General features: G+C 40.3%; 1 protein-coding gene across 1 annotated transcript in view; it reads right to left on the bottom strand.

Moving 5' to 3' along the window:
• The window catches only part of gpatch8 (G-patch domain containing 8), a 28,806-nt gene that overhangs the window by 9,908 nt on the left and 252 nt on the right, over nucleotides 1-18,646 (bottom strand). The window contains exons 2-3 of the mRNA XM_022739286.1: nucleotides 13,333-13,410; nucleotides 5,423-5,495 (exon numbers count right to left, since the gene is read on the bottom strand). Of these exons, the coding sequence (XP_022595007.1) occupies nucleotides 5,423-5,495; nucleotides 13,333-13,410 (151 nt within the window). The remainder of the gene's footprint in view (nucleotides 1-5,422; nucleotides 5,496-13,332; nucleotides 13,411-18,646) is intronic.

An 18,646-nucleotide genomic window follows, 5' to 3' on the forward strand; every position in this document is an offset into this window, starting at 1 on the left:
AAAAAAATGGGAGAAATTAAAACAAAATATAAAAAAAAAAAAAACAATTCAATTGGGGGATAAAATAACATTTACCACTAAGTTTACCATCAGCACAACATGGGCAGGATCAAATCGCTGTAAAAAAGAAACACCAATTGGTTAAGCAGGAAGATTGAGGCACATAGAGAAGGGAAGGTGGGGTTGGGAGTGTGGTTGTGGGGTTAAGGGGGGTTCATTACCAGAGGGGCATCAGTGTGTCACCCCCCACCCCCCTCATCCCTTCACTCAGGGCTAGGTGCTTACAGGGATTTCCTCTCACCACTCTCTCCCAACCACTGGTCCCAGTCCCCAGGCCCCTAACCTGACATCATCTTGCTCACTCAACCACAGTATGCCCCCAAGGGTACCAAACTACCACCCATTACAAAATACACCTAAAGTCCTGTATCCCAGCACTAGTTAAAACCTTGCAAACCTTCACTTTTTACCTTAAACAAGGAAAATAAATTAATATTAGAAAGCCCATCAGATAAGGATTTTAGGAGGAGCTGTACTGGGTGAGGGAATGATTAAAAAAAACTGCTTGGTGGTATATAAACTCCGACAGGTAAAGGAAGAAAAGAAGCCTACGAGAATCATGAATCAAAACTAACATCTACTTTTGCAGACTGTGGTACTTGGAAACATTTGTACCTTTTTTAACTTTTGTTATCAAATGTCTAGTCTGGGATGACAGATGCCTCTAGGGACGACCACCATTTTCCCCCTTTGAGCTTTTTGCCTCGCAGACGCTTGTCAGCCCAGTTAGCAAATCTCCCTGAAATTCCTTCATTTCCTCGCTAGCCTACAGCCAGCAAGCTTGTTTTGGGATGTGCTTAACCCCGGAACAAGTGAACACATGACACACATAAAATGTACCTGAGGAAAGAGCCAGCAAGGCTTTAAGCAGTGCTTAGAGCAGGTTCTGCATTGCTATGGAACAGCAATTTTTTTTTTTTTTTTTAATCAAAGTACACTTAAATAAATATGAACTGTGCACCTGTCTGGAGTGTTACATATCACTCTATCATGTGAAAGTAATAGTTCAGTGTGCTACCTCCAACACTGCTTAAAGCCCCAGGTGAGTGTGATAGTTTGAGGCAGGCAGGAGTGCACCTCTGGGACAAACATGCTGTGCAGGAGGGCAAAGAAACAGGGGGAGGATGGGAGCGTGTAACCATGGGGACAGAGATATTCGGGGTGTAGAAGGGTGGTGAGGTTTTCCCTGTAAGTTGACTCTATAGCCCGGTCAGTAACAGACACACACACACGCACGTCTCAGTCCCACATAATGACCACACACATACACACAAGTTTCACAGGTTTGGAGGTAGAAACAGGCAAACAAGCAGAGGGGGGGAAAACTTGTCTACTCTGCAAGCCATTCAAAGTCTGAGCCGTGGTTACAGCCAATCAGATACCCGACAGCAGCCACGGAAACTCAAAGAGAAAAAAAAATCTAAAATACATGAAGATGATGATTCTAAGGGATGTGATGGAATCATGGCTTCCTAAATCTACCTCGATTTCAAATGGATTTTTGTTCTTTTGTTCAAATCGAAGCACTTTACTCTTGAGCAGATTGAAATAAAGGTTAAGTGATTATGAAGCAAAGAGGAGGAAGCTGACAGAGGCCATTAGCCTACGGTACACTGTAAAAGGGGTGTTACATTGAGGTCAACTGCCGAGTGGGAGAAAGAAAACACACCCACACACACACATACTGACATACAGAGGGGATCCAACAAACCTTACCTAAAAAGGGGCAAAAGGACAAAAGAAGAATAAGAACAAAGTCAATACAGTGAAAAACTTAAAAAAGGGGACACAATGCTTTCACTTCAAAATTCAAAAACCTTCCCTTCTGGCAAGGAGGACAGAAAAGGAGAGGAAGATTATAATATAATGATTATCCAGCAGACTTCAATGAGATGCAAGGGTGCAATTGTGTTGTAAGCCTACTCCTAAGTGCATTAGCAAATTTGAACAGAGATAGTGGGCTCCAACACTGGGCCATTAATTCCTACACAACTGGACACACTTTGCCGCAGTCTCATCTGCCCACAAAGCAGGATGCTTATATAACCACCCATCAGTGGTGCCAGCGGCAAAAACAAGAGCACAGTCAGCTCCTGCAACTTGTTCTCTCAGCCACACAAAGCACACATCCTTATCACATCAAATAGATTGCTATTCAAGCTGTCCAAGGACAGATGGAAATAAACAACGATGGACACCGAATGCTAAGCTCAAAAATTTCTGCTGTGTTGTTCGCCTCCATGCACTTGTCAGCCTGCCCAGAATGAAGCAGCTTCCTGATCTACTCTGGTCCCTGGCCACAGTCAGCCTGAGAATACCTATGAGATGACACAAGGAAGCAGGACCATATATGTACATGAATGAGGGGTGCTATGGCGGCACAACGACACAGTTTAACAACAAGTCGTCAGATCTGTGTCTCTGGGAGCTCACCAATACACACAATCAACATTTTAATGCACAAGTGTAGAGAGCAGATATGAGTAAAGATGGAAGTGGTTTACAGCAATACCTGCCTGTAAGACCATTTCAACACTGCAGCAAATCTGACACCATTTATATGGGGGGATGACTTCTAAGACCAAACTAAAACATCCAAACAGTGGAAAAAAAGCCACTATGTCTTCTTCGTCATCCTCTTTTTGTCTACAAACATTTACCCATTACAGTCATTATCTGGTTGAGTAGGGACAAACACAGCCTGAAGTCTCAGCAGGTTAAACTCCTTTTTTGTCACCACCTGCTCTGAAAGACCATGTACACAACTTTATGCTTCAATATAGTCGAGCACATGATTCAGGAGCTCTCCTATAGACATAGTTTTCAGTTTCAGTTGCCAGACAACTGTGAAAAACTGAAAATGTCTTTAACAGAACCAGAAAAAAATGAGGACATTGATTTTATGGAGGGAATTTCCATTATCTACCTATGCGGCCAACATATCCAGTTAAGCAGCACAAGTCTGGACACAGCTATCGTGGTATCTTTTAATTTACATTGTGAATTTATTGACTCACTTTACTAGTTCTGCATAGGCTCTTACATATCAAAGTGTGAGGTCATAACTTGTCCAAAGTTTGGGTGTGTGCTGGAAACTGTTTAGCAGAATGAGTGGCGTTTCTCATTAAAATGCTGATATTGAGCACAGATGTTATTGCTGGGTTTACAGGGAGAGCAATGCACTTGTGAAAGAGTTGCAATTGAGCAACAAATAGAGACAAAGAGGTCAGAAATTAATGCATGAGAGTTATATAAATGAAACAGGTAGATCTGCTGTTAAAATGGGATGGACCAAGAGGACAGAAAAAGACTTGGTGGAGGAGGTAGACAAGACTAAATGCCAGAAATTATGTGGAAAAACAGGCTCTTAGCAGACTGCAAGGACTCATTAGCTTGCCAGTGATGACATCACTCGTCAACAATGCTATACATCATCCTCTTTGGATAGAGTACAGGCAAGGGTGAGGCTATGAAGGGAGAGTTAAGAAAAAGATAGAGAGAATAAAGATATTGATGGGGCAGAGGAAAGCGGGTGAAGACACAGGAAGACGCTCAGTGGAAACATGCCAGGCCTCTGCACCACTGCCTCTGAGCCAATGAGCACAGCAGGGTTGAGCTAATGAGGTGCTGACGTTAGCCAAGACCAACCCACACACTCAGCTCTGTTCAGCCTGATCCCTCTTAAAACAAGTCAATATCGACTAGGCCATTCAATCACAGTTGTCTCCAGAAAGTAAAGCAGCTTTCTGGCTGAAAGCTCTCTACATCGTACACAATCCATTCAATGTGGAGAGTATTTGGAGCATTTTCAATTGTACATCTTTCTCTACACTCAAAGGCGACAACAATCCTCAATCTTAAACTAGAAGAGAAACCTTCTTGCGCAAACACAATGTTATACTGATTTTACAGAGAGTGTGGATGCCACAGAGACTGTAGATTATCTTGTAGAGAAAAATGATCTGATGAGATACAGCGGGGGTCCAGACTGAAACAGCACAGGGGGCTGCGGTGGTGGAGTGTGTTGTTTAAGGTACCAGTGAAACAATGAAATAAGATCCAGGTAGTCCAGTCAGAGTAACAGATAAAAGTATTAAAGGCTTAACAGATGCCAAAACGCTGCCCAATGGGATGTAATACACACAGACAGGATTTTTACAACTGTGGAAAGTTATCCCAACGACAACTACTTAATTTTTCATTGGATGATCAGGAGGTAAATACTAGAAATATGGAGTTAAAGTCTATACTACAGGAATGTGCAGTTAACTGTATTTGATTGGCCAATGCTACACCTTGCCAGATGTCATTGCATTGCAACAAAAATTGAGCATGGTTTAACTTTAATCCGGACAACCCTATGTTGTTTTCCAGAGCCCCATGCATTAGCACCCGCCACTGAGCCTAGCTTAAGTTGGTTTTAATGTGGCCCTAAACTGCCACTGCATCTAGAAACACCTCAAGAATCTGAACCTCTAGGGTACCTTGGTTTTGGATTGGGTCCAATTTCATGCCACAACGACCAGGTCTGAAATTGCAAATGCAACTGGCCCAGACAAAGTACAGGCTCAAATTTTCCCTATTAGTTCAAGAGCTTTACATTCCTGCAAAGATGCAGCCATGCTGATGTTTCCAGAGTCAAGCATGTGCCCTTCATTATGTGCATCACTGCCCCAAAAGAAAATAAACACCCATGTTTCAAAAGAGAAACATTTATCTCCTGTACCCAAGATATAAACCCTACAATTTAAGCTGATCAGAGCTGACATTTGTTTTTACCCAGGGGTTTAGAGCATGATCTAGAGTAGTTAAGAGACCAAAGTAATCTAAAGATTACAAACAAACTAGCACATCAGCAAATTATAAGTTCAGAACCACTGTTTCTAAAAGCTGATTGGCTAAAGCAACTGGATGTGAACCAAACTGTAGCCAATTATACTGTCATTTGGAAGGGAAAAAGCCCACTTTTATCTGAAATGGTGTAAACTAAATTCAGCACAAGGACAAATGAAACTTCGCTTCCATCTCCCACCCCCCAGGGTCCCTGCTCTCAGGTTTATTTCTTAATCCTTTACAAGGCTTCCAGGACTTTTTCCTTGCTCTTCAAGTTCAAGGGAACAGCAGCATGAGAGCAAAAGGAACAACTGGAATGATGTTCGTGTAAATGAAATTCCACTTTACCCAGTAACAGACACAAAGGAAGAGGTCAGAGAAAGGATATGAAGAGAAAAGAAAAGTTGCTAGTACAAAAAGAAAAAAAAAACAACCCTGGAAATATGAGGGGAAAGAAAATGGCATAAGGTAGTGGCCCAGTACCACTAGCATACATTGAACATAGGTGTACAGAAGAGTGAGTCCTTACCCTGCATGGTTTTGCCAAGGCCTTGCCCCAACTTCCAGCCATGTTTCTGAAGCAGCCGGTGCCCGATGTTATCCTAGCAGAGAGAACAGAGGAGAAAAAAACCAAAAATATTCCAATAATAAGAGGAGCTTTTCCCCGTGGGCATGGGTCAAAAAACAAACAAACAAAATAAAATAAATCATTCAGATCACACTATCATCATCAGCACAACCACCACCACCATCACCATCATCATTATTGTCATCCACATCACCTACAGCGTGTAACATCAGTGTCTTCCAGCACAAGGAGTGGTAGTTTTGGGTGGGTGGGGGGAGATAGAGGGTGGGAGACTGAGAGGAAGGGTAGGTTTTCCACTATGATGAATACATGAGGCTATGTGTAGCCTGATAACTACAGAATACCCTCCTACAGTGGGAGAGCAGTTTTAAAAAACTGTTTGAAGCAAAGAAATTGGGCATAACCATTTCTATTTTTGGGGGATGGTAAAGATAACACATCAAGTCACATCCACTAACTGAGAAGTTAAGAGGAGGAGGAGGAAGGATAGGGCAATATATGTATCACACGCATACATATATGAACCACTACAGAGCAAGATCTTAGTACACAAAGAAAAGTGACACAGAACAGGTATGGAAATCTTGCATTAACAAAACGAAGACCAGAAACTCCAAGCTTGCTGTGATTCCGTAACCATGACAAGGGGAGCACCATGAAACATATGCAGCTGTCACAAAAAATATAGCAAGAGGAGGAGACAGAAGTGGAGCTATTGGGCCTTGGATTACCATTACAAGGCCCAGGGTGGACAGAATATGCACGTGTGAGGGGATATGTGGGTGTGCAGGTGAAGAGAGGGAGACATTGTGTGCATGTAGTCCCATTAGATATACTAGAAATAGCTGTTGTGCTGTTCTTGGACACCTCCAGCATCTCTGGTCAGTTATCAATGGTCTGGTCCCAACCACATTCACACTTTTGATTTTAAACCAAGAATTTATGCTGTTAGCATGCCTCTAATTTGACCATTCTCAAAAGGTATCATTAGTATTCATGAACTAGAAAACATACTTTACAGACTAGATGGCCTTTACAAACTAAAAGGTGGTTTTCCCCTAACATAAATGTACTCACTGTAGCTTTACAACAAGCTCACCAGAGACACATTTTTCACAGAGGACCCCCGAACGTGTGTAACTGCAGTGAGACCATTTGCTTTAAAATATTTATTTCCTTTCGATTTATTTTCAATATTGGTGATTGCTATGAAAAACACTACACAGCCATGTGGACAAGACCTGGCAACCGATAATGAATCAAAGAGGCTAGAGAGGAGTACAGGAACATACATAACAGGAATTCCTAGCACACTGTGGGGCCCAATGTGCATGTCTGAGACTGTTATATCACTAGTGAGGGTCAGCAAGAAAATAAAAAAAACATTAAGTGAAATGCAAGACCGTCCCACCACTACACACTACAGTACATCCTCAAGCACAAATAAACAGGAAACAATGAGATTTCTTATTAAGCAGTGTTTTTTCTGTTGTGATTATAACTATTCCAAGCTTGTCTAACATTCACCAGAGTGCTGCATTCTACCAAAAAACATACAAACCAAACAAAAAGGATATTTATAATCACAAAGATTGACATCAACTTTCACAAACAGAAAGTGAAGGGGTTGGAACAAAACAAAAAAAAAAAAAAAAAAAAAAAAAAAAAAACAGCATGCAGCTTTTTGTTAAAGAGTTTTAACAAAAAGGATCGTCGGTGTTAGTAGCGCACTGTGAATGGTACACATACAGAAGGGGTGGGGGGGGTAGAGGGTGGGTTAACAAAACTCCAACTGTGTTAGTCTCAGGTGGATCAGGCACAGAGAGGAAGGTGATGGCTCAACAGGGCTCAATTAGTTCTCTTTGACAAAAGAGGAGGTCAGGACAGGGGGCAGAACAGAGCAGGCTGAGCCATGGTGAAGGTGAGTTTCTAGGGCGGTGGAGGTGAGCTGGGCTTGTATGGGTTAGTGCATGTGAAGGGGAGTGGTAGTCACACACACAGCACACACTGCATCTCCGCCCACTAGGTCTTTATTGGGATATATTTGGCTTAATCCTTTTTTTTCCAACCTGTGTTGGTATTTCAGAGCAAACTGTTGCCTTCCTTTGCCCTTTTTAACATTTCTGGAAGAAAAATAGTACATCAGCTGTAAGAACCACAAAATGGTGCTTCGGCTTCACCATGATGACTAGAATGAATACATCCAAAACATCTGGTTGATGTTTGTCTCTAATACCCAAGAGAGAGAGGCTAAACTGCCTCACTTCCTGTTTCTGGGGGTTTGGTATTTTTTCCCCTCCACTTGAGCTGTGTGACTGTCAGATCCCTTCCGCTGTGGGATAAGATAAGAGAGGAATCTGTGCTGGGCCTCACATGGTGGGAAGAGTCCTAAAAACACCCTGCCTTAATAAACTGATAACTACGATGCTGAAGGCTAAATTATCATGCTATCACTGTGTATGACTTGTCCCTGCATGGCAGTTTCTGGACATGTCCTAAGATGCACAGAATTTGAGGCTGAATGGCTGGTAAAGTGTTTCTTCCCGCCTGGTGGACAGCATGTCCCCTGACTTCACTGTGTAGGGAAACACTGCAGAATTTGCTGCAGTGAATGCCTCCCCTCCCATCGACATTGGGCATGCTTCTGTCCCTTACTGCAGTATTATGGTGCAACAACACTCTGCACATGAACATTTATATTAATTTGGAGCTGAGGCCATCTCAGGCTTGGAGCAAGGAGGGGAATAAAATGCATCTGAGAAATGCTCTTGCTCAGCTTCTACGTAACCACAGTTAGCTGACCTGTTTATTTCTCTTAACCAAAGTCAGAGAGGTCCAACCAAGGGTTTCACAGTGAAATGTAAACCTCTGCAAGCTCAAAGAACATAATCCCTACCTTAAATTAAACATGTTTCCTGTTCCAAATCTCTCACATTTTTTATTTTATCTCTGTGAAATTTAAAAACAGAATTAAAAACAGGAAGGGCAGGTTGGATGAGGCACCAGTCGCAACAGCTAACACTAAGAAAGAATGGTTCAAAATGGGCTCAGGAAAGGTCAGAGGGCGGAGATGAGGCGCAGACTGCATGTTGAACAACAGATGAGTGCACCAAAAGAATAGACAGACAGACGGATGAAAGCAACGACGGCGAGTCCAACAGCAGTGCAAGTGGAGTGAAGGCATTTCCATACGAACCTGGCTTTAAAATACTGGGCTGTCAAAAAAACAGTCACACGTGACACAACGTAAGAAACCGGCCAAACGCTTTCAACTGCAATTCTGCTAGCTTCTCTAGATCTTACAAATGCAAATCTCTCTCTGCTTTTAAACAAACATAATACTGTATACAAACAGAAAAGGTAGGCATGTCAATAAATCCACCAACTGACTGTTAATACAGGAGAAAGAAAAAATAGAAAATGTTATCCAAACAAAAGAGTTCTACAAGAGGGGGTGTTTTTCAAAAGAGTGCATTGTGCTGTCATCGGCACAGTGCATGGCAAAAGATATGGGTAAGGGAAGTGATATGCAGGGGACCCCACCTAGAGACCTCAGAGTATTTATGACTCTAATCACTTCAGTCTATGCAGCCATTTATAAGTGTACAGTATGGGTGTGTTTGTGTGTCCCTGTATGGGTATAAATTATTGCTCTGGTTAAGATTACTAAATGGATGTAACACGGAGCAGGCATCTCAGTTACTAAACCTGAACTAAACAGAACCACGTATTTTCTGTAAGTTTTCTTGGCTGCCTGCTCTTAAACAGATCTGAGGTTTTGCACATCTTAATAAGAAGACAGACAGACTCTATAGGGATCTGTCTTGCAAGAAGTGGGCTGCTGCAGTTACTCATCATCCTTTCTCATGTCCCTGAGGAATGTCTTCTGGCAAGAGCTGGTAGCGGACAGGCTCTGCTGTCTGCTGCTGCTCATAAACTCTTGCAGCTCCCTTGTGTTTGATGCTTTGTACATTCCTGGCCTGCCTCAGCTACTGTAGGTGTAACTAAATGGAAACAACTGTCTCTGTGCATAAAGAGGCAAACGACTAAAACAGAAAGCTCCTACTTCCCAGGAAACTGTGTCAGATTTAATGTGAAGGGGATTAAAGATTTCATTAACTAAGTGTTTGGGGAAATGACAGAAAAGCATTAAGGTCCAATTAGAATCAATTTTTAAAAAATATAATAATTTAAAAATACATACTTACCTCATAATTCTGTAGACCCAATTCATGAAGCGAAAGCTTAGCAAAGTAAAGACACTGAAGGCCGAATGTTGAGTTTACAGCTTCTTTAAACAGAGGTAAACACTTGTATTCCCACTGAGTTTGAAGGAAGGTGGTCAGACTACTTTACAGACAAATGCTTTTTTGTGGTTTGTTTATTTTTCTTATTCATAACATTTGAAGGGCCTTAGCAATGACCTCGAACCCATCACCACTGCTGTTCACTGGGTAAAGACTGCTGTTAAAAAAAAAAAAAAGAAAAAAAAAAAACAAAAAAAACTAAGGGTCAAGATTTAAAAAGGGTTGGGTTTGACCTTTTACTTGTGTTCTTCTTCACAACTATTAGTTGACAGAAGTCTAACAGTTAACAGTCTACACACTTCACAACTCAGTAACAGCTGAAATGTCCCTTTTCTTTGCTGTTCCACTTGATGTAACCAAGTCCTGTTGGGCTTCACCAAGAGATTAATCATTCTGTGGCCTGTTTACATGTGTTTCTTAGATTTCCGGTGTTTATGTGTGCTGTCTGTGGCTCTGAGGCTGCCCACTGCATATCACTCTGGGACGGGGTCAGGTAAGGGGGAGAAGGGTAGGTTTGAGGGACTGGAAGGGGCAGGAAACGTGGGAGGAATGAGTCTGGGAGGGAAAACTGTAGTAGTGATTAGGACAGAGTGTGGAGAGGAAATAGTACTGAATGCTACCAAGTTAACACATGCAATGCAAAAACAATGTTAGAGAGAATGAGCAAAGACCAAAGGGGAAAGAGAGAAAGAGAAAAAAGATCCCAATAAAGTACCACAGACCTCTAGCTGCCTATAGATCACACACAATAAGTGGCAGGTGAGGGGCTCGGAGAAGCTGGGCCGAAGCATTCACCAACAGCTCCAATATGTAACACTTGTGGACAACTGCCACATGTCATACCACCTTAGAAGTTGTACTAAGGAGGCAGGGACACTCTGTTGTGTTTCTAATCACACTTTCTATAGTTGTTGGTCAATGTGTTTTATCATTTAAAATAATGAACACCGTGTCCATTTAAGAACACTGTAAATCCTGCCTTAAAGTTTACTGTACATATTTTGAGGCTGAATGGGAATAGATTAACTTCTTCTAATAGTATTTTGGCAAATGCAGTGAAGCATTTGACATGTACATTTTTCTTTTTAGTCAGGAACTCTGGTATTTTTATCATGACAATGTACCTGGTGTCACAAACAGTGTTGTCAAATCCACTAAGATGATCTTCTAGATTAATTGGTGACAAATGTTCATGTTTATCTTCCTCATGGATAAAAAAAAAAAAAGCCTGCCACCTTCATTTTTTGGACACGCACTTCCCAAAGAGATAACATCATGGTGTGCAAGCATTACTACTGGTGACTAAGTGATAGTAAACGGCACCTCTGATGTGGCCATTTTTCCACAGATATGTGAAGAACTGTGTGATGCTGCAGCGCGGTCCTCAGCGCCCCTCCACAAATAATAGCGCAGGAGCAAAAGAGCCACTCAAGCCAGGTGAGCAGGCCACCTCTCTCCCTTTCTCTTCTCCCTCTCCCCCACCCACACACAGTGGATATTTGTGTGCATGTGAGAAAGTATGCCATATCTAAAGCTCGACCAGGATATAAAATTTTAATGTTCATGGTTCACTGGATTCTAGCTAAGAAAAACATGTCCACACTACAGACATGATCTTACTGTGTAATAAATAAGAAAGGCATATGGAAATGGTGTTTTTCACTTTCTGTGAGATACATGAAAATTACCTTGGTCAGCAAGGATGACTGAATGTCCTCTTGCTGTGCCTCAAAAACTCAAAACTAAACAAGATACAAAGTTGGTATTATTCATTTGTAACCTCAAGCTCTTTTCATTGAAATAAAAATGTGTCACGTTTTTTAAAAAATGTCCTGCACATTTTACAGGCACTAATTTGTTATGTTTATGCTTTTCTTTGCTAGTTATTATCTCAGTTGTCATTTTATTTATGATACTAAGAGTTTACTTGTATTTACTTATGAGGCAAATATCTAATTTACTTGCAGTGCAAAAATTGTCATGTCATTGAGGGAAAAAAAAATCTTTTGTATGTTATAAGTTTTTACTAATTAATCAATTATTGACCCTTAACTTGGCTGATTAAGAAACCTGTCAAAAATTTGCATGAATGTTAGTTATATATATATATATGCTAAATACATAACTACAAGTCATTATTTTGATCTATACCTGGTTGCTGATGAGATCTGATTGGCTAACAAAGCGCATCCATGATATTGAAGAGAGGTGACCCAACACTGTGGAGGTAAGAGGAGTTTGGGCCTGCTCACCACAGTGCTTCAGAGACAGAGGAGGGGATGGAGAGAGTGGGAAAGACAGAAAGAAAAGAGCTGCCTGCGCTATTATTGATGTGCCTCTTCAGCGAAAAATGCAGTCCCAGTTGCACAAGCACCATGCCAGCACAGAATGACAGAGGGTACTGTACACCGAATCACTGTGTAGTAGGGAGGGAGCGAGAGAGAAATAGAGGTTGAGAGAGAGAGAAAAGATGTAGAGTGTGACAGTAGTGAAACAGAAAGAGAAAGAGAGAAAGATAGTCAGAGAAGCGTTACAAGGACCCTAAATATAGGAGTAAGAAAGCAGAGCGTGCAAATACAAACCGGGTCATTGCTGCTTAGCTAATAGGGGCCAATTCGCTGCAGGAGAGAAATGTCGAACACCCCAAGTTGTGTACAATAAGATAACTGTCCTATAGACACAAACACTATACACTAACACATGAATTCTAAAGCTACATAGACACACACTCACTCAAGCAGATATGTAGCCATTCACACCATCTAATGTGTGCTCTTTTGTATACTAAATGGAGTGGAATAAGCACTGCCTACATTTCATATTTGAGCCACTACAAAACAATCAGATTTACAACTGTAAACTAACTAATCAGGCTGTTTTATCTCAAAATCCAAGTGAGGTTATTCTGTTTTTTCTCATTTACAAGGTATTGAAAAACTGAATATTTGGTTGAATAGGTAGACCACTAATGGATCATACTGTGGAAAGATTACAAAACTGCAGGGCTCTGTATCCTAAACCTCACTCAAAGCAGCTGTATCTAATATCCAGAATAAAATATGGTCTCTACCAAACATGGATTTTTCATTTGAGTGTATTTAAAATGCCTGAACAGCTCGAATATTAAGATAACAGCCATTAACGACAGTGCTTTATCCACTTCATGATTTCAGAGTCGTCTCATCTCAGTGCTAAGATGACTAATAATGACTAATGGGAGACTCATACAAAAATTAAACTTTTATCTGTAAGCTCTACATAAAAACAAGAAGATCTAGCATATACATAATTATTTTAACTGTCACACAGGAAATGGAGTAGGCAGAGGACATGGGAAGTGGGAGGGACTTTAAGGGTATTAATAGACATGAGACAAGTGATTCTACAGGTTACGTGGCAAGTGTGTTCAAGAAAACACTGGATGCATCTACATGGACAGAATGAATGGAGTAAAAAAAAGGTGTGATTCTTATTCCTCCCTGGACCAATCATATCCACTCTCACAGCTGGTCCAATGGTTCGGGATGATGGATGTAGCCTTACCGATTCGATGGGCTTGTCCAAGGACGCCTGCTCCAGCTCCAACTGGCCCTCTTCATACTGGTCAAAGTGATTCCCACCCTGAATGACACACATCACACACAAAAGCCTATTTTAGAAATATATAAAGGGAATAGTCTTGCTTGTCGACTAACAGATAATCAGCAGTTATTTTTGATGGTTGGTTAATCAGTTAAATCATTTGAGAAAACAACTGATAGTTAAATTTACATTTAAAATAAATGTGTTAGTCACAGCCACAATTGGTAACAATCCCAGGAAGAATTCAGCACTTACATTTACTCCCATTTTAAGACAAGACACTGAGTGAGTTTATTTTCATCTTTGTGTTGTCAAAACAATGAGACAGCACTGTGCAAGGAGGAATGCCAACTGTCTATCATTTGCACTGAATAATACTCATTCACATTGAACAAACTGGATAGCTGAAAAACTTTGTAGTATCACAACATAACAGCAGCCAAACTCAGGTCAGTATGTCAACTGGTGCTGGGTTGCCTGATCTTTGCAAGCTGTCAACATGTGATGACAAATACATTTTTTGTTGGTCCCTACATCAGTGTAGTAGATATGTTTGATTGATCATGTCACAACATGCGCTTTCTTGATATCCCTTCATTCTAAAATGAAAAGACAACGCAAATGACATTATCAATATACCGTTAACTATAAATATATATATATATATATATATATATACTCATGTGTATACACACACATTCTCATTAGGTGCGATAGATGCTAAGCTCCATACACCAGAGGAAAAGGGTACACACAGCAGGTACATGCTAAGAATGGAAATACATGACTGTTAGTTCATTAGTTGCATATTATTCCCTCATAACTCATCCTGTTTTCCTGTTATTTGAATTTTTAAGGTTTATATTACAACTTACATTTCAGTTAGGAAACACTTTATTCAAAGCCACGATTGAAAATTTACATGACATGGTTGATTTCTCGCTCTTCATTTCTTGGTACATTTTCTCCAGCGGTGTCAGCAGAGAAGGAAGATTTCCTCAGGCTATTTGTAGTCTGAATCTGAAGCACAACTTTACTTATACAAACTGAGCATTTATGTCCATGCCCTGGGTGGGATAGGGAGTGAGTAATGGGCTTACTACCCCAACCAAAAGGAGTGTGTTTATAGAGCTGTTTCTGCTCTGAGACAGATGGCTTCCTCTCTTCTGCAGCAGAGGAGAGATGAAGGTCATGTTTGTGGGTCTGTTTTCTCCTGACCTTCACGCAAGCAGAAAACTGAAAGATACCAGAAATAGTCCATGCTGTTTTTATTATTAACTAACTGCTTGCAGCTACTGGTAATAGGACATGTGGTCGCAACTAAATCTAAATTAACAAAATATGACAACCTGAGATTTATTTAAGTCTACTCAAGGGATGGAACATGATCAGTAGGATATTTACTTAGCTTTCTGCAGTTCACAGCATTTTCTGATTATTCTGTGGAACTCCTGTAAAAACACAATGCTAACATGGGCTGGGTCGTGCAAGAGGCTTTACCCACCACATTCTGTGGGGAATCTGGTTTTGCAGAGATAAGCAACTGTTCAAATCAGCCCACAATAATGAGGTGATTTGATGCCACACTGGCAGTCATTAATTCAGATGAAACAGGGCCCTGCATCAGCATGAGTGAAGGTAGGGATTATGAGAAGGGGAGATGCTCGGGAAGAGCAAAGGATTTATTTATGAACAAATCGATGGCTCCCTGCACCCCCCTCCCATGTCTCTTCCTCATGGCTTTCTGCTCACTTAATGTGCTATCAGCACAGCCCCCCACCACAATGACTTCTTATTTTCACTGCTGCTTCCTCATCACCCTAACTGTGGTACACAAACACCACACTGCTGCACAGAAATGATCTTTGCTCTGACTTCTAATGTGCATTAAAACTGTAAATTTCCACCTGTGCGACAACTGTGAGGTGGATACTACATTCCACCCCACATTAGGAAATGAGAGAACTGCTGCTGGCAAACTGTGTGAATGCTCATAAATTTCATGGTGTGTTTCTGCAGGTCAAGATTAGCCACATGTTAAAGCTCCAACACCAATGTAAATCAACAGAGCTGTTGGACTGGTTGTGCAGTAGATATTAGGTAGCCTATCTGTGGGTGTTTCCTGTGCCGTGTTGCTTGGCAGCAAGCTTTAGTCCATGGAGTCAGAGAGAAACTTTCTGAATACTGAGCATATGAATGCCTTCACAGCAGATCTCACACACAGAGCTCCACTGTGCTTAGCCGGAGCTGTCCTCAACAGACTCATTCAGACCACACAGCAATTCACCTCTCACTGACAAAATAGGAGAATACTGAGTTCCCACTGGGCACCAACACAGTGGGCGTAGAGGAAAAAACACAATTTCACAAACTGCTCTTTCTACACGTTTAAACTTGTCATGTGTTGCGCTGCAACTGCAGTTACTAATTCACCACAACCTTGCTGCAGCAAATAGTTGACTGCTAAAACAAACGGCTGAATACATTTTCAGTACAACTTTTATAAATCTACTTTCTATGACAAAAACATCCTATACTTGATAAACAAAAAAAGCCCTCAGACCAAGCCAAAGCATCACTGGCTTCACTGTTTTTGTTCAGAAACACCTCCCATATTTTTAGTGGGGGCATAAATTACAGAACAAAATGTTGTTCTCGAAGTATAAAGAAGAGGAGCCTTAATGAATGAGGAAGACAGGAACTTCCCTCCCAGTTTGTATTTAAATTACTCATCTAGGACCTTAATCTGATCCAGCCTGAACATTGTCTCCACTTCCTTCACAAATCACCAAGAAAAAGCACAAAGAGATGAGAAAAAGTTAAATTGAACACATGATACATTTTATCTCTAGTAATTTTCTTTGCATTCATAAGACTATCTATGTTTATACAGACTAATATACATTTACTCCAGACAGATCCTGGAATAAATGTTTTGAAACTGTTAAGTAGTGACACCCTAGCCTGAATGGGCACAACAGACCCCATGTAATACCAAAACTCTTTGTATGAGGCTAGTTTTATTTGATGAACCCACTCCAAATTACTGCAAAACATTGTATGAGAACAAATTTTGACACATTAACTTGTGTCAGACAACATGTGCGGCAGAATGACACCCAAGGCTCAAGTTTCCGTATTGGCGTTCATCCACTCTGTGGAAGTGTCCCTGAGCCAGACACTAAATCACAATTACAAACATGGATGGTACATGCTGTTTCACTTGTAGAGCCAATTGGTACATTAGCCAATAACGATTACGTCAAAAAGCAGGAAATTCCCAGGAATTAAAAACCTGTTAGGTGGCTGAAAAACATGGATGGATACAAAGAATGACTTATACCGGTTAAAGCAGGGAGATTATAATGTCATTTTAGGGATTCAAAGAAATTACCTGTGCTGAATGAAAAAATGTTTATGGTAAGAAACAAACTGCCAAGTAAAAAAACAAATATAGATTAAGTTTATTTTGTAGTCTAGCCAGTAATAATGTGTTTGGCTTTTACTGGGTGTGGTCTTAGATTGCAGATATGCAAGTGAAAAACAAACAGCTCATAGATGGGTTGTGAAATTCAGCAACTCAACTCTGGAACCGATGTTGTAAATGTACAACCTGAGATATTGTAATGTCACAAAAACAGAGTAATTTAGGTGCAGTAGGGACAGATTTATTAGTATAATACATGAATAACATCTTACAACTGCAGCAAAATAAGGACCCCTTGTTGGAATCCTATTGTGTTCAGCCTACTTTGTTTCAAGTGAAGAGCACTTTGAAAAGCATATGTTCAACATTAAAGTCTGTCAGATGACCATGTGTGTTTTGAAACATGTTTTTCTTACATCTCCTGTCCATCTGCTTTCATTGAAAATGATGGGAGACAAGATCTACAAAAATGTATTCTGAAGTTTATGTGAAGCAGTCCAAGTTAGAAAAATCAAGAGGGTGTCTTCCAAAGTCTTTTTAGAATAAAATTCCCTGTTTGTGTTACTGTCAGCCCAGCATGGCTAAACAGGGAAACACTGTCCAGGGAAGATACATTTAGACCTAAAAGGCTGTTAACATTGCAAGATAGCTACTTGATTTGATTAACTAAGTCTGCTGAAGCCTCAAAGTAGTTTCACATAAAGTCTGGAATACAGACAGTGAATTTTGTTATCTCTTACACTGAAAGTGAATTAGAAAGTGGATCTTTTACCAACCAGCATAAACAGGAGAAATGATAAATATAGGTGTACAAATAACAATTCTTTCTTCTTTATTTAATCTGATGATCATTTTCTCAATTAATGATTATTTGTTTTGTCTATAAAATATCATAAAATGCTAGTTAAAACTTTCTAGAGCCCAAGTTGACTTCTTCAAATGTCTTGCTTTGTGGGGCCAACAGCCTAAAATTCAAAGATATTCAGCTTAAAATCGTCTTTGTCAAAGAACAAAAAATCGTCACATTTGAGAACCTGGTTCAAGTAATTATTTGGCATTTTTGCTTTTAAAATGACTAAAACAATTACTTGATCATCAAAATAATTTTAGATTAAGTATCTGTTGATCAACCAATTGATTGATCGACTAATCAATGCAGCTCTAGATTAGAAGGGAAAAACTGTTTCAGTGTTCACAGAGCACCTGACTATTGTTTTTAGACAGCCTTACAAATTGTAAACGTATCCTTTAACTTGCATTACAGTAACAAACAAAATCACGGTGTAGTAAGTCAGACGGGAAATAACAACTAATACAGCAAAAGGGAAACACAAATTATATGATGATTATAAGAAAAACAGCAAATAAGTGGCAAGGAGATGTTTGTTTATCTAGAAATCTATCGTCTCACACTTGTGCTCTATGCACTTTTAAATAGAAACAAATATATTTGGGTTAATTTCATGTAATGCAATCAAATAACTGGACCAACAAATAGCTGACTTTGTTAATTTAAACGTGCTAACTAGCTGTGGTGGTTATACTCTAGTTGTCAAAATGATACAGCCGTTTCTAGCTAGCGCTACAATCAACCCAATGTGCGTACAAGTTAGCTATCTGCTAGCTAGCTATCCATCGGTAGCATATGTCGATAAATAACCAGTATACCCAAGGTCACTAAAAAGCTAATTGGGCTCAGTGTCTATTTTACTGTTGCATGGTTAAGAGGGTTAACGCAAACTACTGTTACAGTTCATAACCCATGATAGGAATCTAATATACCACGCAGCCAAATACTGAGACGCGAGGGAAGTTAAATTCAGAAGACCCGCTGCGCACTAGCGTTAG

Source organism: Seriola dumerili, unplaced genomic scaffold, assembly GCF_002260705.1.
Source record: "Seriola dumerili isolate Sdu_G_001 unplaced genomic scaffold, Sdu_1.0 BDQW01000044.1, whole genome shotgun sequence".
NCBI lineage: Eukaryota > Metazoa > Chordata > Actinopteri > Carangiformes > Carangidae > Seriola > Seriola dumerili.